This window comes from Corapipo altera, unplaced genomic scaffold (assembly GCF_003945725.1).
Source record: "Corapipo altera isolate COAL_440 unplaced genomic scaffold, ASM394572v1 271, whole genome shotgun sequence".
Taxonomy (NCBI): Eukaryota; Metazoa; Chordata; class Aves; order Passeriformes; family Pipridae; genus Corapipo; species Corapipo altera.
The window spans coordinates 3,207,325-3,233,703 of record NW_020884935.1 but is presented as its reverse complement, the minus strand read 5'-3'; the positions used below and the strand labels follow the sequence as shown (position 1 = coordinate 3,233,703).

The following is a 26,379-nucleotide window of genomic DNA, read 5'->3' as shown; positions in this document are numbered from 1 at the left end:
ATTAAAACCTTCTTACTCGCATTCGAAAGGTTAGGTAACATTTATATTGGTAGGCACGTAAAAACATTCCTTCCCTGGAAAGGGTCGTTGTCTGGATGGCCTGTGGGTTGGAAAAATATATATATATGTGTGTGTGTGTGTGTGTGTGTGTGAGCAAGAGACTCAGGCCACTGGGGGTCTCATCCCTCTGGAGCAGCAGCCCTGGGTCATCGTGTCCGTTGGGATGAGCCGTGGATGTGCACGGAAAGAGCAGGAGCATCGTGCAGATTCAGTGGGTTGCTTCCCCCAGAATGCTGTCTCAGCTTCCAGGTGTGGTTTAGAGGCTTGCTTAGAACAGGTTAATATCTGATCTTCATGCTTAGAAGCCTGTGATGGACTTTCCTTGCGTGAATTTGCCTGATCACCTTCTGTGAGCCCGTTTGGGTGCGGTGACAGCGAGTTCTGCCGTTGGGTTTTGTGCTGTGTGAAGGTGTTCCCTCTTGGGGGGGGGGGGTTGTAAAGCTTCTGCCCAGTGGTTTAATCTGTTCTTGTTGGGCTGGGATTGCTCTGGCTTCCTGCTGTGATGCCAGAGCCCCTGGAGTGGGCTCCAGCAGGAACCAGCCTAAAGGAGAACTTGAAATGTGGGGGTGGTTTTACACCATCCGTGTTCCTTGCTAAATGAACTGCGTGTTGGGACATTATTCTTTTTTAGGAGTAAGTCCCGTAAATGTCACTTAATTGATGGCTCAGATTGTTGGCATTTAAATGCAATAGAGTTTCCATGGTGAAAACACCCTCAAAGCTCTTGCCTGAATATCCGTGGCAGGAAATCTGGGCTGGAACACCGAGATTTGACTCGGACTCTGCTGGGCACTGCTGGGAATTGGTGGTCTGGGCTCTGTCCTGGACTGCCTGGAGCTGCATCCCTGCCCCCCCCGGGCTTCCCCAGGTGTCTGAGGTGTGGCTGTGGTTGCAGGTACCCCCGAGCTGAGCCCAGCTGACAGGAAGGAGCTGGAGGCCAAGCTGAAGGAGCGGGAGGAGTTCCTGCTGCCCATGTACCAGCAGGTGGCCGTGCAGTTCGCTGACCTGCACGACACGCCCGGGCGGATGCAGGAGAAAGGGGCCATCACTGTGAGTATCCAGAGCCTCCCTGGGGATGTGCTTGGAAGGTTTGGCACATGGGAAGGGACAGTCTCCAGCGGTACCACAGACAACCCTCTGCCCCAGGACTGTTGCCACCCTCTCCATGGTTTGCTGGCCCCAGGACACGGGGTGTCCCAGCACCTGAACCTGCTCCGTGTCCCTGTGAGACCCCACAGTCCCGGGGTTCACCAGCAGCTTGGCTGTGGCCAGTGAGATTTTTCTAGTCTCTCCCCCTTGGGTGTGAGTGTCCCAGACAAGGCCGTGCTGCTCATTGGGGAAGCTCTTTTTGCAGAAGGAAGGAGGTTTGTGGGAGGCAGAGGGGGCTGGAGGTGTTCAAGGCCAGGTTGGATGGGGATTGGAGCAACTTGGTCTAGTGGGAGCCCCCCCAGGCAGGGGGCTGGAAGGAGATGAGCTTTAAGGACCTTTAAGGAGCTTTCCAACCCAAAACTTTCTGGGATTCAATGATTCTGTGTAGTCTGGTGACCAAATGGTGTGACAGGGTGAAAGTCCTCAAAGCTCAGACATGGGAATCTCCATATTTCTCTTGTGCCAGGGGTATAACCACGTACAGGATGAGTCCAAGCCTGTTCTTGCCTTTGGGAATAAGGTGTATTTACTTCTCCATGTAGATACTGCCCCTCACTCATTTCCCTTTCTCCACTTGTGTCTCGGGCAGGATGTTCTGGACTGGAAAACCTCCCGTACCTTCTTCTACTGGAGGCTGAGGCGGCTGCTCCTGGAGGATGTGGTGAAGCAGAAGATCCACGATGCCAACCCTGAGCTGACAGACGGGCAGATCCTGGCCATGCTGAGGCGCTGGTTTGTGGAGGTTGAAGGGACAGTGAAGGTATTTATTTTATTTTATATTTTATATTTTATATATTTTATATTTTATATTTTATATTTTATATTTTATATTTTATATTTTATATTTTATATTTTATTTTATTTTACTTTGTTTTATTTTATTTTATTTTATTTTATTCTATTATATTCTGTTTTATTTTGGTTTGTTTTATTTTATCGTTTTAATTTTATTGTTTTAAATTATTTTATTTTTTTTAGTTTTATTTTTTATTCTATTTTTATTTCATTCCCTTTTTAAAGTCCCAAACACTCAGGGGTTCCAGAGAAGGGGGGGGAATGTTCTCTGGAGGGCAGCAGCCTTTCCAAGGTAGTGTCTGAGCGTCTCCAAAAGCGGGCAGCTCGTTAGCTAATACATTACACCAATCAAGGAGAGTTATCTTAAGCCACAATTAATCTGCTCCCTGGCATATGTTGATAGGGAAGCATCATGCTGTTTCTTAATTAAAAGCAAACGGATTAAAAATGATTAATAAGAGTATTAAATATTCTCCTAAACTAAAAGCTTTGGGATTCTTGGGTAAATGGAGCTTTACGCAGGTCTGCGACTGTATCGCAGCTTCCTGGGCTGGGGGGTTTTTTCCCCCCTTCCCTGGAATCTTCCTTTGTATGCAGGGAATGTTGCTGCATGGCAGGGGCAGAGCCAGGGAGCGAAACCCGACGAGTTTAAAATAATAATAAGGAAAAACAATGAAATAAGCAAAATCCAGGAGTGACATCACTGGCTTGAGACAATCACAGCGTTCAAGAAAATAAAATAATCCTGGTTTTTACTGAAGCATGTTCGGGGCTGGGCTGGGCCCTGCACCTGGGGCAGGAAGAAATTCCTCCCTGTCAGGGTGGGGAGGCCCTGGCACAGGTTGCCCAGAGAAGCTGTGGCTGCCCCATCCCTGGAAGTGTCCAAGGCCAGGTGGGAGCAACCTGGAATAGTGGGAGATGTCCCTGTCCATGGCAGGGGGTGGGACTGGTTGGGCTGTAAGGCCCCTTCCAAACCAAACCATTCCATGGCTCCTCATGGCTCTCACCTGTGGGTGTAACAACACCCTCAGCAGGAAGGAGCTGATCCTGAGAGTCCCAGGGAAGAGGGAGACAATTTCCTGGACTTGGGAAATAATTAATTAAACACATAAATGAAGGATGGACAGTGAGGAGGTGCTCGGATGAGGCTGAGGGAGCTGGGGGGGCTCATCCTGGAGAAAAGGAGGCTCAGGGGGGACCTTCTGGCTTTGCAACTCCCTGACAGGGAACAAGGGACAGGAGGAGAGAGAATGGTCTCAGGCTGTGCCAGGGGAGGTTTAGATTGGACATCAGGGAAAATTTCTTTACTGGAAGGGTGGTCAGGCATTGGAAGGGGCTGCCCAGGGAAGTGGTGGAGTCCCCACCCCGGGAGGGATTTAAAAGCCATGTGGATGAGGCACCTGGAGACAGGGGTCAGTGGTGGCCTTGGCAGTGCTGTGGGAACAGTTGGACTCGATGATCTTAGAGGCTTTTCCAACCTTAATGATTCTGTGATTCCATGATTCTGTGGCCCACTGGCACAGCAGTGGGTGCCAGGGGGATCCTAGGGGGCTCCAGGGGGTGCCAGGAAGGTGCCACCACGGCATCACGGCACCCAGCTCATTGTCATTCTGACTTTGACTTGGTTAGTGATAACAGAGAAGGATAGTGCACCTTTAAATGAGGAGCTTTGTGTTTAATTACCCAAATAAAATGACATAAATATGAATGAGTGCTAATGGCAGTACTTGCTTTTCCGGAAACCATTAACAAAACGATTCTTAAATGATTTGTAAAGAAAATGAGAGGAGAGGAGAGGAGCGAGAAGGCTATTAGGGGCTCACACACTCCTGAATTATTGCGTAGTCAACTATCTAGCAAATATCAGGTGAAATGATCTTGCAAAAGGCAAAGAGGGGGTTGTTGCTGAGGGTTTCAGACACCCTGACCTGCTCTGCTGTGCTCACACCTGCTTGAGGGGCTGTTTGGCCCCGGGGCTGGATCAGGGATCCTGTGATTGCTGGGGGACACCAACACTGGGTCAGTCTGGAGGTGGTGGGGACTCGTGGGTCCCATGATGGTTTAGCACTGGGAGAAGCCCCAGATCAGCTGCATCTCAGGGTCAGCTGTGTTCCACCTGAATTTGGGCAGCTGATCACGAGGGAAGCTGGGATTTATCTGGGACATCCATCCCAGGGGAGTGATGCAGCTCGTTCGGCTGCAGCACTGGCCAAGGAACCACCTCCTTTCTGTGACATTTATGGCAGGAGAGGCAAAAAAAAGTTTGGATTTTTGCTAATTGTTAGTTGTGTTTGTGGAAGCCCCAACCAGATGTGTCACCCCCAGCTGCTACATTTGGGGATTGCTGTGTGGGCAGGGGTGGCCAGGGCTGGGAACAGGCTGACCCTGTGGGATTTTGGCAGGCATATCTGTGGGACAGCAACAAGGACCTGGTGGAGTGGCTGGAGAAGCAGCTGACGGAGGAGGAGGGCGTTCGCTCGGTCGTGGAGGAGAACATCAAATACATCTCGAGGGATTATGTCCTCAAGCAGATCCGGAGGTGAGGGCTGCCCTGGGAACTGGGATGTTAGAAATCACCTGGGAGGGGGAATGTGGGTGCCCTTGGCAAGTGCTGCTGGTGGGGTCGGGGCTCACTCTGGAGCTCCTGCCCTCCCATGTCCCGGGGTCCACACGCTCTGGCCTCTCGGGATTCCAGTCCCCGTGTGTGTCTGAGCCCGTCTGCCACCAGCAAGGGAAGAGGCTGAAGGGAGCAGAGCTCGGCTCTCACAGCTCACCCACTGCTGTGTCCAGTCTCCCACAACCCCATATTTCAGCCCCCCCAGCCGGCCGGAGCCGTTGGATGCTCTGGAGGTGCCGGGGCTGCCGTCACTCACCTCTCTCCTCTCCCCAGCCTGGTCCAGGCCAATCCGGAGGTTGCCATGGATTCCATAGTGCACATGACCCAGCATATATCACCCACCCAGCGAGCCGAGGTCGTGCGGATCCTCTCCACAATGGACTCTCCCTCCTCAACGTAAGAGCATCGATTCCCCCGCGCTCCCCCTGCCCGGCGCCGCCGAGGAGAAGACGAGGAGCTCCCAACTGCCCTTTGTGTCTCGGCTGCGCCCGCTGTGCCGCCACGGGGAGGCTCAGGGAAACGCTGCCAACAGGGACAGCTTTCTCTTTTCAGACCAGGCTGACCAGGGGAAGCGTGTCCCCTGGCCAGGGACATGAGGGAAATGTATAAACACAAGCGCCTGCGGAACTGAGTCGCGGCTGTGCTGCTGTACCTTATTTATTGAACGACTGGAGCGGCGTCCGGGCGCCGTCGGCTCCGCCGGGCGATGAAGGTGCTCCGGTACCGTGAGGCCTTGGCACGGCAGAGCAGGGGCTGTCGGGTGGCCCCCCCGTGCCCCTGCCTGCCTTCCCCTCCCACCCCAGCTCCGCGCTGACAAGTGCCAATGTCACCCCTGTCACCCGGGCGGGCTCTGCCTCGGGGTCGGGTGGGAGCCCCCCCTGGCAGCCCCTCGGCCCTGTCAGGGGTGATTTGTGTGTCACACATCTGTCTTGTTTCTTCAGTAGCAGAAAACCAGCCTTTAGCCGCTGTGGCCAGGGCTGTCCCTGTGCCCCCAGGAGGCTCCTGGGCTTCCCAGGGCTGCGAAGGTGGCGGGGCAGGATTTTGGGCGCTGACCCCCCGCTCGCTTTGCCTTTGTGCCCAGTTCCTTTAGAACAGGTCAGTGAACTGCGTGAGGGGCCCTTCTGGGAGGAGGGAAGAGACCAAAGTGCAGCTGCTCAGTGTTTTTGCTTTCCCTTCCCCAGTTGTTTTGATGGATAACAATGTGGCAGCCCCACTGTGGGGACACTGGCTGTAAGTGCTCATCCCTCTCCTATCAGTAGCAGGAGGCTGATCCAGCCAGCTGGGGTGAGAGGGGAGAAAGGACAGAGCCAAATATCCCAGTGGGGTTACAACTGCAGAAGGATCCAAGGAGCTTTTCTTCATCTCCCCCCTCTGCTCCGGAGCTGGAACGGAGCTGCCTGTGCTGGGCTGGTCCTGGTGCAGGCTGGGGAGGGGAAGGGACTGTCACTCACCTGGGAAGGTGGAAATGTAAAAAGGGTTGGGTTGGGTAATCTCAGTCCAGTGGTCAGGAATAAGTGTCTGGGAGGCAGGTAACTGCAGTGCTGGGGTGGCAGCAGCCCAGGGCCCCCCAGGCTGACCCAGCCAAGGCCTCCCAGCTTCTTGCTACACTTTTTTTATGTCCACGGGCCTCCTGACTGTAAGAAAAGTTGCCTGTTACAGAACTCGGTCTGGGTAGGACCGAGCTCACGCCAGTGATGGTCTGGGAAGAATTTCAGATTTTACAGTCCCTCCTCTAGTACAGCAGGAATCAGAAGGGCTGTTTTTATGAGAGAATTAATCAATGATGCTGCCAGTGCCTCTCACCTCTCCTTGTTTCCTTCTGAAGTGCAATGCAGCCCTTCTGCCTTTGGGGCCAGTGACTGGAGGTGCCACAGGGGGGTCACAGCTCCCCTGCCCGTGGCCAGCGGAGCTCACCCACCTGAAGGACTCGCTTTTTCTTAATAGTTAAGAACCCTAATTTGATTTAAAAGACTTTTATTTTCCACTAGAGCCCCCTGAACAAGCCCCAAAGATGCTTTTGCTTATGCCAAGCTGGGCTGCAGCAGGACACACGGACAGAGAATGTCTCAGCCAGGCAGGACCACTCAGAGGGTGACTCATGGGGCTCCTCCCTGTCACCAGGAATTCCTACTGGTGGTGTCACCAGTCAGTCCCCTTATCCAGGACACCTGCAGGTGTCAGGGGAAGTGTCCCAGTGCCCACTGCCCCGATCCCTTTGGAGCTGCTCCGCCAAGGCCTGTGCAGAGCATCCCCCCCTGTTTCAGTGTTCCAGCACTGGCTCAGGCTCCACTAAATTTGGGGGTAAAGCAGCTCCAAAAAACCAGCTGTTGGGTAACACCAGTGCTGGGCTGACATCAGGGTCTGTCACCAGCCCTGGGTGTCCTGGGGGGGTCTGGACCTGCCAGAGCACCATCACCTGTGCTGTCCCCAGGTCACCTGTGCTGTCCCCAGGTGTGTGGGTCGGTCACCGGGTGGGGAGACCCCCCCTTGGTCCATACGGTTCTCGCTGGTGCTGAAGTATTTCACTTACCTCAATTTCTTTTAATAAAAAAGAATGAATTACAGCTCTGTTGCCAGGAGTGGAATCTGTCACCCCCTGTCCTGGGCACCCCAGGGGAGCTCTGCTTTCCTTGGGGCAAAAACAGGGGAAATGTTTATGGGGAGGGAGGGTTTATGTGGAACCCCTCAAGGTCTGGTGGGAGGATGGAGCAGAAGCACCTTGGGGGTCTTGGCTGTGCCCTTCACCTGAGCCCTTGGGCAGGTCCTGTTCCTGCTCCATGATCTACTGTCACCTTTAACATCACAGTGACTGGGACAAACAGGGAAGAACTGAGCCCTGGCAGCTGCTGCTGAGGTGGTGGGAGAACTAAAGGGACCCTCTCCCAGGAACAGTTAGACTTGAGGATCTTAAAGATCTTTTCCAACCTCAGGCAATCTGGCACCTGCTCAGCAGGAGCCCACGGGAAAAGACCCACAGGACCCTTGGCTGAAGGGTGTCCACTGGGAACCTGCTCAACAAACACCTTTTGGGAGGTCCCCACACTAAAAGGTGAGATGTCAAATTTGCCCACATGAGTGAACACAACTCCAGCAGTTCGTTTTTCATGCATTTCTCAAAACAGAATCCTTATAGTTAAATAGGGGGTGGTGAGGGGACAGACCCTGCTGAACTCCAGAATCACATTTAAAACTCTTTAGCCTAAAATATCTACATATTAAAATGCCAAGGAAAGACGTACCAGAGCTGTAAGCTCTCCAAAGCCCAAGATCAAAGTGCCATCATCTTTTAATGTAAACCTTTTGTTGCATCAACAGTCTTAAGAGGGATGAGAGACATCAAAATAAAAACTGAGACAAACTGGGGCTTTGTAGCTGTTTTTTGTTTTAGTCTCTTCTCTCAATTTGGGCCATGAAATAGGTCAGCTCCATTACTGATCAGCCTTCCCACAAATATTTAAAACAAATTGAATTGCACACCCAATACCCATCACAATTACGCCAGGCACAATAACTAAATTAGCAATTCAACAAAATAATTGGAAATGCGATTCTCTCCATTCCAGAGCCTCCCCCGGGGCTTTGGCCGATCTATGGGGGGAAAACTCTGCTTTACTAATTCTGCAGCTAATTAGAGACACACTTGTAAATGAAGTTGTTTGTCTGAAAGTTGAAATTCTTCGCCGTGGCGGGGTTGGGGGGAGAGGATTAACACAACCCTCTGTCCCTCCCTCCGCACACCCCGGGCCCCAAAACGCCTCCGAGTTTGCGCCGTGTTTGGCTGAGGTGTGGTGCCCGTTCTTGGAGGTACTAATTAGCAGCTGTATCATGAATTAATAAAGAATTAATATTCTTTTTTTTGTTGGGGGGGGGCAGATATCTTACTTGCTGTTAATTGGCAGCATTAGGAAAACCTGGTGGAAATCATCCTGGTTGTCCGTGTCTGTATGAACAGCTCCGAGAGCTCTGACTGGGCTGTGTCGGACACTTGGGAGCTTCCAGGAACTGGGGGAGCTCAGCCAGACTGGGGATACTGGTAATGCAGAGTCCACCCTCCTCCTGTGTCCATGCACCCCCTGGAGAGACCGTCCTGCTGTCCCCAGGCCCTGGGAGGAGCCACCGCTGGCCACAGGCAGGTCCCTGGCTCTGATGGGTGGTTCCTCAGGGATTACACAAGGCTGCACTTTTTCCTGCAGCATATTCAAATCCAGGCACGGGCCCGTTTTCCTGCCAGGAATCAAGGGCTGCCCTCAGCAGCAAGGTCAGAGCTGGAATGGGGCCTCATCCACCAGCCCAGGTTCTCCCCGTGTCGCCACGACCCAGGTGCTGGTGGGGGGACAGGGGGAACAGGCTGCTTAAACACTGATAAGTGAATTCAAAAGCGTGCTTAGTGGGGCTTGGGCTCTTATCTCCTCAAACAATACCGACGAGAAGTTATCACATTTAAAGTGGTTCATATTACCCTTTTAACATTACAGCCAGAATGAAAATAGAAAAAAAACCCACAGAGTGCCCTGGTGCTACAGCTGTAGAGGACACAGGAGTCAAACGGGAAGGGGGTGGCACAGCTGCAGCCACAAAGAGCCCAGATAAACAAACCCTGAGCAGGGCAGGGACAGGGGGCTTCCTGCTAAACCCCCTTAATTTGGGCACTGACAGCATGAGCAGCCCGATGCCATCCCACTGACGCTGGAAACAGCCAGTTTCCTCCCCTCGATGCCTCTCAGAGTTGTGGTTATTAAAGCCTGAGATTTTAATCATGTTGAGGAGCACAGGGCTCTGCTGCTGCTCAGGTCAGTGCAGGGACAGGTCATGGGGTCGGAGGTGCTGGGATGGCATGGGGGTCACACGGGATCCTGCCTGTTGTTGGGAGCTGGAATTGAGAGGGAGTGGATGGAGGGGAAGAATGTCACATTGCCAGGATTTCCCATGGGAGACGGTCACACCCAGAGACCCCACAGCTGGGGAGGCCCCTCTGTGCTGGAGCAGCCCAGTGACAGCCCACGCTGAGCTCCCCAGTGAACACGGGGCTGCTCCCCCAGTACAGGGGACTGGAAAATCAGCCCTTCCCTGTGCCCAGGACCCTTTGGCCCTTCTCCCCACACCCTGGGCAGTGCTTTGCCTGTGATGGGCCTCACTGTGGGGCTCTGCTGTATGTGAGGTCAGCAGTGGGATCCCGAATCCCGGCGAGGAGCCAGCGGTGACATTTCGTGTGTTCCCACCTGGACTGGAGCTGGGAGGGATGGGGAGATGGATGCACTTCCCTGGGAGCTGCAGCTCTGCTCTGCTGTGAGAGAGCAGAGAGATTTATTCATCCATGAGACACCCAAAGTCAATACTCACCTTGGCACTTGCTTTCTGGAGCCCAGGAAAACCAGACATGTTTCCACAGGGCAGGGGGGGAGCCGAGCCTGGCACCAGGGAGGAACTGGGAAAGGAGAAACTTTTTTTGTCCTGTTTTTAACCCAGGATTTCACACAAGCTGCAGCTGAGCTGGTCTCCCTTGCTGTGGTGGACTCTGTGCTCCACATCTCACTGAGGTGTTGGGAAGACGTTTATTGGGAGCAGGTGACTAAAGGGAGACTAAATCTGTAATGATGAGGTGCAAAAAGGATTAATTAATATCAGCTGCAGACAGCTCTGGGGACACAGTGAAGTGCAAAAATTTGGCTACAGAGAGTCTGCTAAGGGAAAAGAGGGATAAAACTGTGGAGCAACACATCCAAGCAGAGGCACGATTGGGGGAGCAGCACAGCAGGAGGTGAGGGAAAAAGGGGAATCACTGCAAGGAGATGCAAGATCACCTACTGCTCCACCCTGGGCCTCACCCTCAGGGGCAGCACAGGGCACAGAGGGGGCTTCCCCTCCCTGCTATCTAACCTGTTACAGCCTTAAAAACTGATGTATTTTTACTCAAGCTTAATAAGAAAAAATAATAAAAAAGTAAAATTCAGTCACCCATTGCAAAACTGGTAAAAACTGTAACTTATGCAGGGAAAAGCCCCCAAATCCCTTGGCTTTTTCAAGGTCAGGAATGGGGCAGTTGGCTGCTTCACCCCATCTCTGTGAAAGGGGACACCAGAGTGGAACCCCCAAGCCAGCGGGGCTGTTCCTGCACGGATCACACCAGGACAACCAGTTTACAAACCATTTTAATTACATCACCCAGAACACTACCCAGGGACAGGGCAGCTCTGTGGGACAAGCCATGCCTGCTATACACGTGTTACTCACAGGAGATAACCTCAGTTTGGGACTGATCACAGCAGAATCCCAAATTCTCCTCCCAGGATCTGATATCCTGCTTCTGACCTTTGGGGATAAAACCCCACAAACCCCTCAGGTGAGTCATCTCTGCCGAGTTTCACATTGTGCTGACACCCTTCAGCAGGGTGTCACGGCCATGGTGAAGACACAAAGGCTCAGAGTCATGACCAGCTGAAAGGACTGAGTGTTCAGGATCAATTCAGGGCTGGAAAATTCACCAGGAGTTCCTACAGCAGCAATATCCCAACATACCCCGTGGTTGGTCAGCAAATGTCCCTGTGCTCATTCAACAGCTGGAATGTGAACTGGGAGCTCCCAGCACAGGAGAGCACCCTTGCTCTGTTTTAAGGCCATGTTAATTATGTAAATGACATTTAAATTTAAATCCTCTTGGTGAAAAATAAAGTCCCTCGTTCCCGATACGCAGCCAACGACCAGAACAGGGCATTTAAATCCTCCCCCAACCCCCAAATCAAAACCTCTGAGGGTTTAACACAACTGTGGGGGGACCCACATGGGGGGGCTGGTGGTCCCTGCTGGGCTGGATTGTGTCCCTTCCCCCCAGCATTGTGCCCAGATTGCAAAAATCAAGGTCAGGAATTTAAAGGGAACAGTTAAAAACGGGTTGTGTGTGGGAGGAAGCACTGAAGCTGGAAAGGGGGGATGTTCAGCCAGGCTCAGTGTCCCCACTCATCCCTCTGATTTAGGCTTGATGTTCCTTCAGGCAGGACTTTAGGGACAGACCAGAGGCTGGGGAGACCTTGCCCTGCTCCTGGGCAGCCTCAGGGAGCCAAGGGGACGTCGAGAGCCGGGGCCTGATCCTAATTCTGCTCCAGCTCTTCACCGTTCGTGATTTTTCCAAACAGGGAACGATAAAGCTCCGTCCTGGGGAAAAAAAAAAAAAAGGAAGGTGGGAGAGGGAAAAGTTACTTTTCAAGGTCAAAACGGGAAAAAGAGGCGGCCACTCCAAATGAAAAGGCCTCGTGTAATTAAAAACGCATTCAACAATCTTTATTAATAAATAGAGTGGGGGGGGAAACTCGTGCGAGACCAATCCCAGGCAGCACAGAAATATGTAAATATCTCAGCGTGGCTGGATCTCGTATCTCCAGAGAATGAGGGCTTCTATAAGTTTGCCCTTTCCAGACAGGCTCTTCAAGTAAGAAAACAAGATTGAATATTTTAATAGGATGTACGAGGCCACGGAGCCGTAAGGAGGATTCAATCACAGCCTACGTGGGACTGTAATTTAGTTTTCATACATTTTCTTGGACAGCACTTGAAAAACAATGAAAATGACCCAGCAACAAGATTCCAATTAATATCCCACGTGCAGCAATTCTGATAACAGGAGCAAATTTCCCTTTAAAAAAAAGAAAAAAAAAAGTGGGGCTGATGTTATCTTTAATTTTAGAACCAGGGTAACCTGAGCTGGGGGAGAGGTATTTCTGCCTTATTTTGTATAAATGCATTTTCTGAAGCAGCAGCCTTTTGTCAGGGGCTGCACACACAGAGTGTTGATTACATGGGGGGGGTGGGATTTTCCCTTCCAAGAACAGTAACAACCCCAGGGTTATGAGTGAGAACCAAGTGATCCCATTGCCTCAAACCACCCTAAAGGCATTTGGGAAAACCCAAAGGGGATTTGCTCCAGAACAGGTTCCCCTCTCCAGGTCTCCAGGCCCCTCTCCCTTACACGTTCACTCATTTCTTACATCCCCAGCAATGTGAGGAAGCTCAAACACAATGTGTGCACGCTGTGGGACCCCAAAGAAACCACCAAAGACAGTGAGAGCTGCTGTGTTTGCAGGTGAAACCCCAGAGTGCTGTTCCTTTACAGCCTGCCTTGGCTGTAAAGAACCCAAGGAGGAGAATTCCTCAGGTTTCTGTCCTCATTTTGGTGGGTTTGACACTGTCCTGTGGGTACAGGAGCTCAGGGATGGATGCTGAATTAGCTCCAATCCCACAGATTTTAAACAAACAGCCATTTTTCAGGCAAGCAGGGCCCAGGGAGATGTCAGGTGAGGATTTGTCTCTGCTGGCAGAGGAGTGTTTGCCAGCACAGACAGGTTGTGACGTGGACACTCCAGGTTTTGGGGGGCACAGGGGGCTCCCCTGCACCCCACAGCCTCCTCCTCCCGGGCACAGCAACCTCTGAGGAAGCAGAAATCCAAGTGGAGCTGTTTGGATAACACACCATGGACAGACACCCCAGCAGAGTGACAGGAGGAGGAGGGAGATCAGGTAACCCCCAAACCACCCCCAAAACAGAACAAGCATTTCACCCTGAAAAAATAAAATAATAAAACAACCCAACCTTTTTTTCTTCCCCTCTCTTCTCATCATCCAAGCTCCCTTTCTTTTACAGCCTCTCCCCTCAGCAGGATTTAACCATGCAGAGAGTAAAACTCATCAATCCTCCAGGTTTAACCTTGTCTCTGTTTCAATTCACCAGGGTAAGTGCAGATTTTAATACTTTCAGCCCCCTTAAGGCTATGCATAATGAACTTGGATTTTTGGTTAAAAAAATATAAAATTTCTCTCCTCCACCCACAGATATGAAACATCAGACTTGAGCCACTGAGTTGTAACAACCCCACTGCAAGTGTGTCACCTGCAGCTGGAGGAAAGGTGACTTTAGCACAAAGAGGGTCTGGAGGCAGCATGTGCTGAGGAATAACCTGTGCAGGTAATTAAGAGTACTCAACACCTCAGGTGGGGAGTGTGGAAGAAGCAGGTCGATACAGGGGTCTTCCCTGAATTAAAATTTAACTTACCCTTTATTGCAACCTACAAAAGCAAGTAATGAGCACTAACATTTTTATTTCTTTTAAACTGTCATTTAGGCTGTAGAGGGGATAATTACCTATTTCCACTGTAGTAAGGTTTTATCACCCTTAGTGAGGCATTTTCTAATTTAATATTTTTACTGTATTATCATAAAACCTGTTTCTGGAAAAAAATGATCACGGACCACGGAGCCATTTGCCATAAAACATGTGTGTGTAAGTACCTTGGCTTAATTATTTATGCATTTCTTCTGAGCTGGCTCCAGAGCCAGGGGACAGCACAGGCACTGTGTCACCTCCCCACCATGAAAACTGGGCTTTTCAGGTCAACAATATTGTTTTAAAACATGAAATAAAAGCAGTAGCTACTCCAGGTGGTGAGCCTGGTGTGCTAAATGCCCAGTGGGCTTTTCCCTCCACTCCAAACCCCAGGTATTGCTGCTACACACATTTTACAGGCAAAATCCTTGCAACAGAGACCAAGGAAACACACACACACAGAGTGAATATTAATTGCAACAGCACATTTCATAAATCTGTATGAATCTTCAACATATACATCACAAAAATTCTAAACAGATCCCCAGGAAGGTGCTTTGCCCACCAAATGTACAAAGGGAAACCAAGTGTGTACCTGCACGTGGGAGAAGCCAGTATTGTACCACTCTGTGTAATTATAGTCATTTTTCTAAATACAGTTCTGTGAACTAATAGAAGAACAATATTATGGGGGAAAATTCAGTTTCTGGTGGCTTTTTTTTTTTTTTTAATTGAAATGGCAATAGTGCTCTTCTAGTAAATATACCCTCCAACCAATGTCTCTGCCTTCTCCCTTGTACCTTTTACTTCTTCTCTTCCTCTACCCCCAAAAAAAAAGATAATTTAGAATATGCCACAAGCAGTACTGAAATGACTACATAACCCTCTCATCCACTGGGAACTATGAATTTTTAATTCACAAAAACTGGAAAAAGACAGAACATGAACACCCATGAAGAAAGGGAGCACGAAAGAATGGAAAACACATGACTCCTGATGAAAACTGAAGTTGGCAGATTGTTTCCTTGGAAAACTTTCTGTCTGTACCCTAAGAAATGTTTTGTCCAGCGGTGTGAAATTCAGATTACTCAGTGTCCAGCAAGCTGGGCAGGTACCAGGAAGATAAAACCAAGCTGAAGTTTTTTATTTCTTAATGATTTTTTAAAATGATTTTTCCTAAAAATTATTTTTTTTCTTAAAAAATGGAATAAAAGGAGTGGCTACTCCAGGTGAGCTTGGTGTGCTAAATGCCCAGTGGATTTTACCCCCCTCCAAATCCCAGGTATCGCTGCTATAGGCAACAGGAAAGAGACCAGGAAGATAAAACAAGCTGAGACCACTTATTTTTTAATTTCTAGAGAAAGGCTAAAGCAGCCTTAATTTCCAGTCAAACCCCAAACCAGCTGGGTGTGGGGTTTGGCTCTGTATTCCCACCCCTTCCAGCCTGCCCTCCCCACTCCGGCTCTGCAGGGACAAGCCCTTGGGGTGCTGGGTGACGTGGGGATCCCAAAAGCAGGACTCAGACCCCCTGGAGTGGCACAGGGAGGGCCCCGGGGCTCTGTGTCCAGCCCCACGAGATGGCACTCACTCCCTTCCCAAGCCCTGAGTGCTCAGCTCTGGCTGCATCCCCCCGGCCCGGTGATCCTGGAGCTCCAGGGGGGCTCACAAAGGTCTCCTGCAATTCCCTCCAGCCCAGGAGGGTCAGGATCGGGCCCCCCTCCCTTCCCCGGAGCCTGTGCTAATGCTTTTAGCCCCACGGTTTTGAATTATGGAAGGTGACATGTGACCTCTGGCTCGTCTCCTGAGAGCAGGCACAGGATTTATAAATGTTTCAGAAAGCTGGTTCTTGCCCTAAACAAAGGGACTCTGCATGTTTTGAGAGGCTGGATCTGGGAATGGGGAGTGGGAGGGCAGCAGAGAGATGGAGGGCTGGTGCTCAAGGTACCATTTCCCAAACACAACCAGACCTGGGGTTCATCCCTTCTGTCCCTGCCACCAGTTCTGAACGTTCCCCTCATCCCAGCCTTGAGCTTGGGGTACCACTGATGGAGCAGAGACGGACCCTCTCTCATCCTGACTTTGGTCCCAGTTGCATTTTTGTAGGAGCTTTTACAGCACAAAGCATAAAAGATGTGGGCAAATGGCTGGAGAAGCAGCAAAACACAGGGATGTGCAGGCAACTCCAGCTTGCTCCTCTGGCATGTGTTCCAGCAGCTGGAATTTCCCCATGAATTACATCAGACGCCCTCTCAGTCAGTTTTTGGATGGGTATTTGAGCAGAGCAGCCTCTGATGCTGCATGGGAAATGCCCTGTGCAGGAGAGCAGGAGGGGACCATTCTTTGTGCCCCTTAATGCCCCATATTCCTGGGATGATTTCCCTCTTTCACAGCTTGCCTGTTTTATAACAGATTTGATGCAGGAGAAGACAAATTGTCTCACAAAGGAAAGACGACAAATCATCTCGCAGCCCTTTAACAGGTTATTTTTTTTTTTCCCCTTTAAAAAGGAAATTTCCATACCAGAGGCACCTCTCTCCTTACAGGGATGTCAGAAATCAAGTGCTGGGACAGGATGATTCCAGCCCATCCACACTGGGTCACCACTTCACCCTGCCAGCTGAAAATACACAACCCCCTGTGCAAACACCAGCCCTTCTGACACCCTGGTTAAAGTGGAGTGTTAAACTGCACCTCCATGAGCTGATGGTGAAGGCCAAGTCAAAGGTTGGGGGGATTTTAAATAAAACAAACAAAATGAGACACAAAGGGCAGAAATTTCAAGGCCAGGTTGGATGGAACTCTGGTGAGCTGGGCTAGTGGAAGGTGTCCCTGCCCACGGCAGGAGGGGGAATGACATGAGTTTTAAGGTCCCTTCCAACCCAAACCATCATGGGATTCTGTGATCCCAAAGTCACAGTGCCTCTGGATGAGGCCAAGCAGGTTTAGTTTCATAGGAACAACACATGTTCTTGCTTCTGCTTCAGGCTCTCCTCCAGCTCAGGTGTGCAGCAGGTTACACAGCACCCTCCCAAGAGAGCCCACGTCTCTCCTGAGGGGGTTCTTCCAGCAGCCCCAGAGCCCAGGCAGGAAATTCCCCCTCCCACCCACAGCCTCGTGCCACAAACACCCCAAATTCCCTAAAACATCAGAGCCCTGCACACTCTGAGACTTGCCCTCCACGTTCATACTCTCTCCCTTTGTTTCCCAAAACAAAGCCAAAGCAGGACAGCCTTTCTTCCAGGCTGTGCCTGAATAAACTCAGAATCACTTTTCTCACCCCAACACCGAGGTTTGTGCCGTGCAGCACAGAAGCCACTGGTTTAGTTGTTCCAGAAAGAAGGGCTTTGCTTCCTCTCAGGAATTCTGTGGTGGTGAAGGTGCTGGATTGACAATCGCAGAGCCCAAATTCCTCCATTAATCCCCTCTCATGGTGTTTTAATACCCAAAGTACAAAGTGAGTAAAGTTAAAGGCTGGTATCTCACCAACCTTTTTTTTTTTTTTAATTTTTTTTTTTATTAAACTCTTATGTCATATAAGTAAATTAATCTTTTAATACCAGGATTTCCTACTACGTACCCCCCTCTGCTTGCAGAGACACACTGTGACAAAGCAACTGCACTGAAGTGAGAATGCTGATCAGGAAAATACACAACGTCCTGGCTGGATCCAAGGGAAATGCTCTAATCCAAGCCTCTCTGGCAGCTGGATAATCTGTGAGTTAATTCAGCCTCCCAGCAGGCTCATGCAAGAGCAAGAGTGGGCTGGATGCTCTTGTGCCACACATGACCTGAGGCCAACGGGACTGTGGAGGCAGGGGATTCATTTCTTGCACTTGGCCACGGGATTTCGAGAAGTGAGTCCTGCCCTGAGCCCAGTTCTGCTGCATTAAGTCTGCACCTCCAAAGTCAAACACAAAATTGTGACCATCTGCTAAAGAAAAAAAAAACCTGTGTTGGGGAAATGCAGCCCTACAAGGCTGGGCAGGACACAGGAGCTGGAAGGAGGGAGCCAGGACACAGAGGTGCAGATGCCAGGGATTCCTACAAACCAGGGACAAAAAGGTCACTTCCACCACAGGCCAACAGGTGATCCGGCTGAGCTCACCCCACGAGGTGTAGGAGCAGTGCTGCCCAAAGGCAGGGACAGGTTCTCTAACTGGGGGCAAACACAGTATGGAAAGGCCTCAGAAGAGCAGGAAAAAATTTCCCCAGCTCCCACATTGTGGTGACACTGCTTGGTTTGACACAGTCCCATCAGGGCCATCTTCTTCCCTCTAATTTGGCTCATAAAGGATGCAAATTCCTCCTCCCTAACGAAGATCCATTTGCAGAGGTACAAACCAACCTGTATGAAACCCGACACGTCCTCCCCACCTTCCCCCAGCTACAAATCCCCGCTTGGGAACACGTCTCCTTTGTCCTGCCTGACTTTCCTGCAGAAAAGGCTCCTTTTGCCTCCCGTTCTGCACTGGGTGCCATGTTTAATGATGATGTATGGGTGTCCTTTTCCTCGGCGGTGCTGTGGGGAGGGGGTCAAACATGTGACACCGCCAGCATGTGTATCAACAGCAAATTATAAACCGTGTCAATCCAAGTTAATGCAAAGCTGTAATCCTCTTTAACAAGAGATCAAATCAGTGCCATGAGTTATGTTCATTCTGTAATCTGATAAGAAATAGAGTGAGCCTCTAATAAAAGAGTAATGAGAGCCCTTAATGATGCTGTTAAAAGGTAGCGCCAGTTAAAATATTGCTGTTGTTCCAGCTGATTAGATCATTGTTGCATATTTGCACAATCTTGTTTTACCTGTCAGAATAACCTGAGTCATCTTGGGAGATAAAGGTGTTCGTACCAAACATCTGTGTCCTTTAAGGATGTCTCTCCTGCGAGTCACCGTCCTCCAGAGGTGAAATTCAGATGTTCATCAAACTCCGCAGTAATTTGATATTAGACCTTGTTTTACAGTGTCTCTGTTTAGTCTCTGTTCCTCACACACACGGACAGTGCAGAGATCTGAAGATCTGTATATCACAGCTGACAGGCACAGAGAATAAAACCCAAATCCACACACAGCTCCTCCCAGGAACAGGGGCTTTACCTGACCTTGCCACAACAAGGCTGTGCATTGGACCCACTCCTGCACATACTGAAAACACCTCACTTGGAACAGACTTGGAGGCCCCAGCAGGAATGCTGAGCCTCAGCTCGCCCATAAATACACCTACCTGGCACAGGAGCTTTCTCAAGTGCACAGATGTCTGAGCTCCTAAAAGATGAGACTGTTTGGAGCTGGGCCAGCTGAAGGTGGCTGCACAGGTCTGGGTTCAACCTTAACTCTATCCCAGACCTTCTGTCTCCCCTTTGGCCATTCCCTACGGCTCTTGCCTCAAGGATTTCTGGACCCAAAAGCCTTTGGAGGCTATCACCTCTGTGTGCCTCATTTCCCAAGGTGTAAACCAGAGGAGTCTGGTCTGTTCCCAGCTCTGCTGCACAGGGTGCCACTGAAGGATGTGAAGCTCCCCAGGTCATGGTGATGGGAAAAACCTATTTCAAGGCAAGTCCAAGAAGTGGCACCCACATGATACCACCCTCAAACCCAGGAGAAATCACAGCCAATCCTGTTCTAACCCCGAGCAATTCCTGCCCAAGGCAGCTCCCCTCTCCTCTGGACAACCACCAGAGGTTTGCCTTCGGGTCCCTTGTCTTGGGTCAGGCCATTTACATAGCAATGACCTTGGACCGATTAGAAAAACCTTGGCCCAAGAGGACAATAAATGTGTTAAAGTCTATAAACATGTATCCCAAGATAACCATAAAAATCACTTTCCAATGTATGTTTTAAAATACTACCAAAGAGGGGTTAAAACAGAGGAGGGCTGGAGGCCACCAGTGTCCCACACATTACACCATAATATATGTGAGCACAGGGTCAAACAGCCATGCCCATGCATAGGGTGCATGGAAAACTGGCAAGGGGAAGATTAATTGCTTCCACCAGTGCTATTATTCCAACCAGCAGCAAGAATAAGAAAGAAAGTGGCAGTGATGTTGACAAAGGCAGTTATTTGACTTGCATGTTCCTCTTCTCGAACTCAGGCTGTAAAACAATCCTGGAGTGACTGTTTATCCCCTTCTCTTCCCAGTGCTCAGGCTGCTCCTCCTCAGAGGCATTTCTTTGAAGTCCTGGGCATCCCACAGCCACCAGCACACAGGGAAATCCCCCACTCCAGGAGAGCCAGCAGTTCACTGCACTGTTTTACAGTCTCTCTGCACAGCCACAGCAGTGTAAAACAGCTCAAATGCAGAGGAGAATCAGGCCACTGGTAGAAACTAAGGGGAATGTTCTGCCAGCTCTGTTTCTACATCCATTTTACACACAGCTCACTGACACTGTGGAATTCCTCCCACTATCACACAGAGCACCCCATTGTTCAGATGTATGTTTATTTTGGGGTCACACCTTTTAAGTGCCTGACCAGAAAAAAAAACCCCAAAGTGGCTCAGAGCACAGTCATGTCTCCGTGAAGTACATACTTGCATTTTCAATCCAGTAATTTGCACTTGCAAACAATAAAATTACCTTCTTCTGTCACAAAAGAAAGCTGTTATCATTGCTGCTTCCCTCTCAAGAGTACAGGCCTGGTCTTTCCTTTTTGATTCACCTGCAGATGTTGAATTCTTCTTGCTTTGTCTGGTACAGTTGTGTGCTGCAACTTATGGCTGGTGAAAAGGTATTTTAAACAGAGCTGTGAAGTGACCCCTAGAGAGTGGTTCTGATGTTCAAAAACATGAGTGACAGCAGCAGATACCTTCACTTTGGGAGAGCTGAACCAAAACACCTACTGAGGCCTGATTTTCAGGCACTGACCAGATTCTGAATATGTTTTATGTCTGGATGCAAACACAAATGGTGTAAACTGGGGAGGAAGCTGATAAGTAACACCCAGGTTTTCATAAGGGTTCCCACCCAAACGTGCAAGGGCTGCTGCAATGAGGAAGCACAAATTTGTTCTCAAAGCCCATATGGAACAGGACAAGAAATAACAGGCCTAAATTACAGCAGGGGGAAATTTAAGTTCAACATTAGGAGTAAAGCTGCAGAGAACTGCTAAAGGAAGACTGTGATGCCTGTGATAGGGATGTTCTTTGTGCTGCAGGTAACCAGCAGGCATTTGGCAACAGTGAGAAAAGCTCAGGCTTCTATTTTTGTGTCTGAAACAAAAGCTTTCCTGTGTACATTGAAAAACTAAATACTACTAAAATTACTATTGCTAAGCAGGCAATAGTATCTCACCAGCAGCTCTCTGTGGCACAGAGTAATCAGAACACAGAGCAACCTGCTCAAGGTCACCCACAAAGCCACTGGCAGAACAAGGAACAGAACCTGCCCAGCCTGACTCCATCCCTGCCCCATCCACAGCCTCGGCAGAGCGGGATCCAGCTGCCCTCGGGCACACCTGCTGTGTGACACATCAACACATCCAACCCGGCACAGGGGCTCGGTGCCCGCAGTGCCATTAGCAGAGAGCATGGAAAGCCTCCAAAGTGACTCATAAACTTAATGTCAGGACTAAGTTCCCGCAGTCAGACAATGAGCAGCAGCTGCTGCTGCCACCGAACGCTCGGTGACACGAGCCAGCGATGCAACAGCTCAATGTGGGCACAAACACCAGGACACACTCCCAGGAAAACAAATGTCAACCACACTGTCCCCACCACCCCCAGAACTGTGAGGACAGAGCCTGACACGGACGAGCTGCACCAGTTCTGGGGGTCAAGCCCCATGCTGGGGGCTCGAGGTGCCTCCCGCGGAGTGAGGGGGGTGAGGATGGCAGAGGAGGATGGCACATGAAGGGGAGCTGAGGCCCAAGAAGGCCATAGCACAGAATGACTCCCCTGTCCCAGCTGTTTGATGCACTCCACGTTTGCTCTGGCTTGCTGCAGGATTTTGGCTCACAGAGCACATTTTCTGTGCAACTTTTGGAACACAAGTGAGCGCGGTGGACTGTGAAGGAGGAGGCAATGTCACCTCTGGGGACACCAAACACAGTGTAACTCCTGTATTGTCGGTCTCACCCTTTTTTTTCACCTCCCTCTCCCTCATACACCCCATGGGAGCTAAGCTTGCCTTAATTTTGGGGGCTCAGCAGGGGTCTGCAGCCTGCCCAGCCTGCAGGACAGTGCAATAAGTACTGCAGCCAAATATAACTGACACCCCAAACTCATTCTAAATTCCTAAAGCATAAGTAATAACCAGTCAACTGGACATAATACTAAGAGAGAAAAATATTGCAGGCATGCAGATTATTAATGAAAATGGTACCAACTGGTTCTTCCTGTAACACATTTGCCACCTGCTAATTACCCTCACTCAGACAAAAAGACGTGGGGAACAAGCAGCACATCCCAGAATCATTCCTACAGGATGGTTTGACTCTACCAGGAAAGCACATCTATCCTGCCCCATGTTTAATTTGGAGTTATCTAAAACAGCAAAGACACTAATTCCATACAGGTAAGGAGGTCCCTGCTGGCTGGGAAGCACAGAGAGCTGCCAGCTCAGGCCCTGCAGATCAGAAACAAAAATACACTTGATTTATTTGCCAAATAGACAAAGGTGTGCATGTCTAATCTCACAGTGCTCAAACCACTTCTGCACCTCTCTTCCTACGATCCAGGGAAGGGGTGGAAGAACTGAGCACTTTATATGGCTTTATATGGCTTTCACCCAGCACCACTTTTATTTTTGTGGTGAGAGGACCTAAACAAATATTAAAAATTCAGAGCAGGTGGGTTTTTTTCTCACTTGAAAAAAAGAGAAAAAAAAAAAGTAAAGAAACTCTGAGAAACACACATGATGAAACATCACAGGTCTTATGGACACAAAACATCTTAGCCCCAGCTTATTCCTCATCCAGAAGTCTGTGCAATCCCCCAAAAGGCAGCAGCCAAGGAACAGCAGGTATTTGGTTTCCATTTCACAAACAGACAAATGACACCTCTCCCTCACAAAGGACAAACATGTTCCACAACCCAGGGGAAAGATGTTTCTCAAGCTTTCTACATCCATTCACTGGAAAAATTATTCCACCTCCTTCCCACAAAGAGCTCAGCATTTCGAGATGCAGTTTAAAACTGTAATACTGAAGAAATATGGGTGGATATGTAGGAGAGCTGTTTAGTAACTCTGCACAAAACTTTACTGATATTTTCTTTACTAATTAGCACATTAAGTCATCATAGTTTTCCAACAAAATTCGTCACTCTTTAAATAGACATAAACACAAGGAACAGTTAGGTTCTTGAGTGAATCTTCACAGAATTATTCCAATTATTAACTAATCTAAGAAAATGCAAATTAGCCAGAATCTAGAAGTTGCCATTTCTGTTAAAAGACAAGTTCTTTCTAAGTTTTGGTTATACCTGAAGACACCAGGTAACTCAGTTGCCTATTTCCAAACGAATTCCTTCAAACTGGAAGATTTAAAAACCAGAGGAGTTTTAAAAGCAGGAATCAAAATGTGGGTACTGAGATTTATGAAAACTTCTTTGTTTGGAGTCACAGCAATTAAGAGAGTGAAAGCTCAGCCAGGCTGCCAGGACAGATGTGACCAAGACACCCAGGCTATGATGCCAGTGACAAATGGTGAAGTGATAAGAAGGAATGGAGGGGGCGACAGCCTGAAGAACAGGTCAATACCACGCTGTCATGGAGCCATTTGAGAAACATAATTAATCTATTACTCACCTGGCATCATCATTCATTGTGCAGTGGTCAATAGGTGCCATGAAGCTCACCAGCTTGCTATGCACATGATACCTGAGGAGTGCAGGAAATAAGCAGGCAGCACATTAGTGACTATTAATGAAAAGGAAATGTTGCTGCTGGACTAGAACCACTCCAGCCCCTGAAAGGCAAAGCACTGGCTGTCCTGGGGGCTGATTCCTAATGAGTCACCAGTTGTAGCTGGCAATTCCCCCTCCCTTCCCTCTTCCTTTCTTACAACATGTCACAAGAATAATCAGATGATACAATGAACTGAACAGCAAAGTAAATCCTTTTTTATCCCAGTGAGGAAGAGGACAGACAGAATCCATTAATTGTGTGAGAGTCCCTAATCAGACTCCCAGACAGACAACCCTGAGAAGTCGGAGAAACACACACTCCTTTCCAGCCTTCCATTCAGCTGGCATCTTAATCACCTTCTGGAATCTGTGCCCAGAGCCCACTGCAGGCAGCAGGAGCATCAGAGCATCAGACCTTCTCCAGCATCCATCTGCTACCAGTTCTCCCTTGCTCTGTGGTATGCAGGGCCCTGAAGGATATCAAAATCCCACTCTGCAGCCGTGTCCATAGCTGGAAAATCTTACCCTGAATAACTTACAAATGGAGCATGTAAAAACAAGCGAGGAGAAGACAGCAAAAGGCCCGTGCAAAGAGGAGACGGGGTATATTCCCATCATCAAAATATTTCTGCAAGCTGTCCTGCACCCTCTGGTACAGGATCTCCTTCCCACTGTAGTGCATTTCATGCCTTGTATTCAAGGACACAACATAAAATTTAACAGGGTACTGAAAACCTCCGAATGAAAAGGTGGCTTTAAACCCTGTATCTGAGGGCAGGGGATTCCAAACCAAGGCACTGGTGAGCACTACCTGCCTACCCCAGCCTGAAATGTTTCATCCAGGCTGCTGCTATTTTTAGAGCTTGACAAATAGCAGGCAAAAGGATTCACTAGCATTTGCCCAGAATCACCTTTCCACTCTGTCACCTCTGCACTCCCTTTTGTTTGCTTATGCAGGAACATTCCCTCGAGGGGATTTTTAGCTCACAAGCCCATTTCAGAACGGCTCTTCAGGCACAGCACACACTCACCCTCACACAAGGGCTTCTCTGCACAATCAAGTCTTTGTCAGTGGTAATGGAAGGAACTGCCCTGGCCCGATGCTGTAATGATGGAGGCAGGGAACAGGCACAGCTGAGCAGGGCTGGTGCTGCCACAAACGACAGGTCAACAGCCTGGGCTCTGAAACAGCTCCCTTAGGAGACACTGCCATGGATTCAAACAGATCAAGGCTTACACTGCCACAGTCTGGCACGGGGATGTGGCAATTCAGGTAAATTCTCTGACGTGAGTTGTTTGTCCAGATCTAATCACACCTTTTAAATCAGGACTTTGAAAATCCCAGTCGAGCAGATACGAAATATTTTCATTTCATTCACAGAACGTTGCAGCAGCACAGGAACAGAAATCACTGACATGACAAGCAGGTGTGCAAACATCACTCCTTCAGGTCTGTCCCAAGAAAGGGCACGTCCCAGTGAGGGGCAGAAGAGTTTTAGGCACCAGGTTTCTTAAGCTTGACTGGGGAGTGTTTAGATGAGCTTATTTCCTCTCATAATGCCCAAATTTCCCTGTCTGTGAAGGGGACAGGTACTCGTGTCAAGTGGCAGACTGACTGCTTTTGAAAGCACTTGAAGCTCCTCAGCCCCTGCAATAAACCAGCATATTTTACCCAAACATGCTGTAATACTGAAGCTTTGCTAAAAGGGAAGGATAAAGGAGACAGATCAAACTTAGTATTAAACACTTTGCTCTCCAGGATCTCAAACTCCTTCATGAAAGGAAATTTAAGCATTGCTATCCCAATTTTAGAGAAAGAATAAAAAGAACAGAGGGTAAGGGATCTGTCTGGGGTGACACCAAATCTCTCAGTGGAAGAACCAACAAATCAAAAACACCCATTTGGGCTCTACTTGCCTATTCTGAAAAGATGTTGAAGCTTAACTTGATGTTAATCCTAATCACAGACAATGAGACTTTTTTCTTTTATTGGTATCTTCCCTGCAACTTTTATTTAAAGAAGCAAGAAAAGGCCCCTAAGATGTAAGAGGCAATAGGCTTGGTGAGATGGCTGCTCTCCCAGGAATGCTGAACACACACACTTCACACAAGGAGAGACTTCCCCATTATTCCTGGAGCTTTTACGAGTCTGCCTCAGTTGTGTGATGTTGTCAGTAGTTTTGACTGAATCATGAATATATCCAATTATGTGTGATGCTGACAGAAAAGAATATTGATAGTCAATAATTATGGGCTTTTCAGGCCAACAAAGTAGCTCTTCCCTCTTTCAATAAATTATCCTATGACATCTATCTTAAAAATTGCTATGCCAGGCCTGACCCAGACTGACTCCACTGACTTTCTATCAGATGCCATCTAAACTCAGGATTTATAGTTTACTCACAAAAGGATGGTTAATGTCGCAGATTTTTCAGGAAGCAGAGCAGCTTTTCAGCATCCTCCCCCACCACAAATCATGCAGTCACGCTAAACTCAGGGAGACTGGGAGATCTGCTCTGTAAAGGGGGAAAACTCAGCTCTCCAGCCTGCCTTCCCCTCCACAGGGAAGGTTCTTCCACTGCCAACACAACCCAGTTCAACCCTAATTAGTGATCCAGGAGTGAAATGCTCTGAAGCTAAAGAGAGCTGTGACTTATCAATAAAGAGAGATTGGACACCAAATTCCAATTGGCAGTCAGTGGGAAATAGAGATCTACCTGAGGCAGTTCCACACATCTTCCCCTGAGCTGCTGTCCAGGTTTTAGTCAGTGAAATATATATTGCACAGGAGGTGTTTATTGGCTTTCACTGGAAATTACG

The 26,379-nt window shown here is 49.2% G+C and overlaps 2 protein-coding genes across 6 annotated transcripts in view; one reads left to right on the top strand and one right to left on the bottom strand.

The window, feature by feature from the left end:
• ACACA (acetyl-CoA carboxylase alpha) overlaps positions 1–7,975 on the top strand; it is a 114,459-nt gene extending 106,484 nt beyond the window's left edge. For all 5 annotated transcript variants that reach the window (XM_027660318.1, XM_027660316.1, XM_027660314.1 and 2 more), the window contains 4 exons: positions 956–1,110; positions 1,799–1,969; positions 4,407–4,543; positions 4,895–7,975. In XM_027660318.1, coding sequence (XP_027516119.1) covers positions 956–1,110; positions 1,799–1,969; positions 4,407–4,543; positions 4,895–5,021 — 590 coding nt within the window. In that variant the 3' untranslated portion in view covers positions 5,022–7,975. The remainder of the gene's footprint in view (positions 1–955; positions 1,111–1,798; positions 1,970–4,406; positions 4,544–4,894) is intronic.
• A 2,782-nt stretch (positions 7,976–10,757) lies between these two features.
• Positions 10,758–26,379, bottom strand: part of AATF (apoptosis antagonizing transcription factor) — a 47,982-nt gene continuing 32,360 nt past the window's right edge. The window contains exons 11-12 of the mRNA XM_027660319.1: positions 23,462–23,533; positions 10,758–11,770 (exon numbers count right to left, since the gene is read on the bottom strand). Of these exons, the coding sequence (XP_027516120.1) occupies positions 11,707–11,770; positions 23,462–23,533 (136 nt within the window). The 3' untranslated portion in view covers positions 10,758–11,706. The remainder of the gene's footprint in view (positions 11,771–23,461; positions 23,534–26,379) is intronic.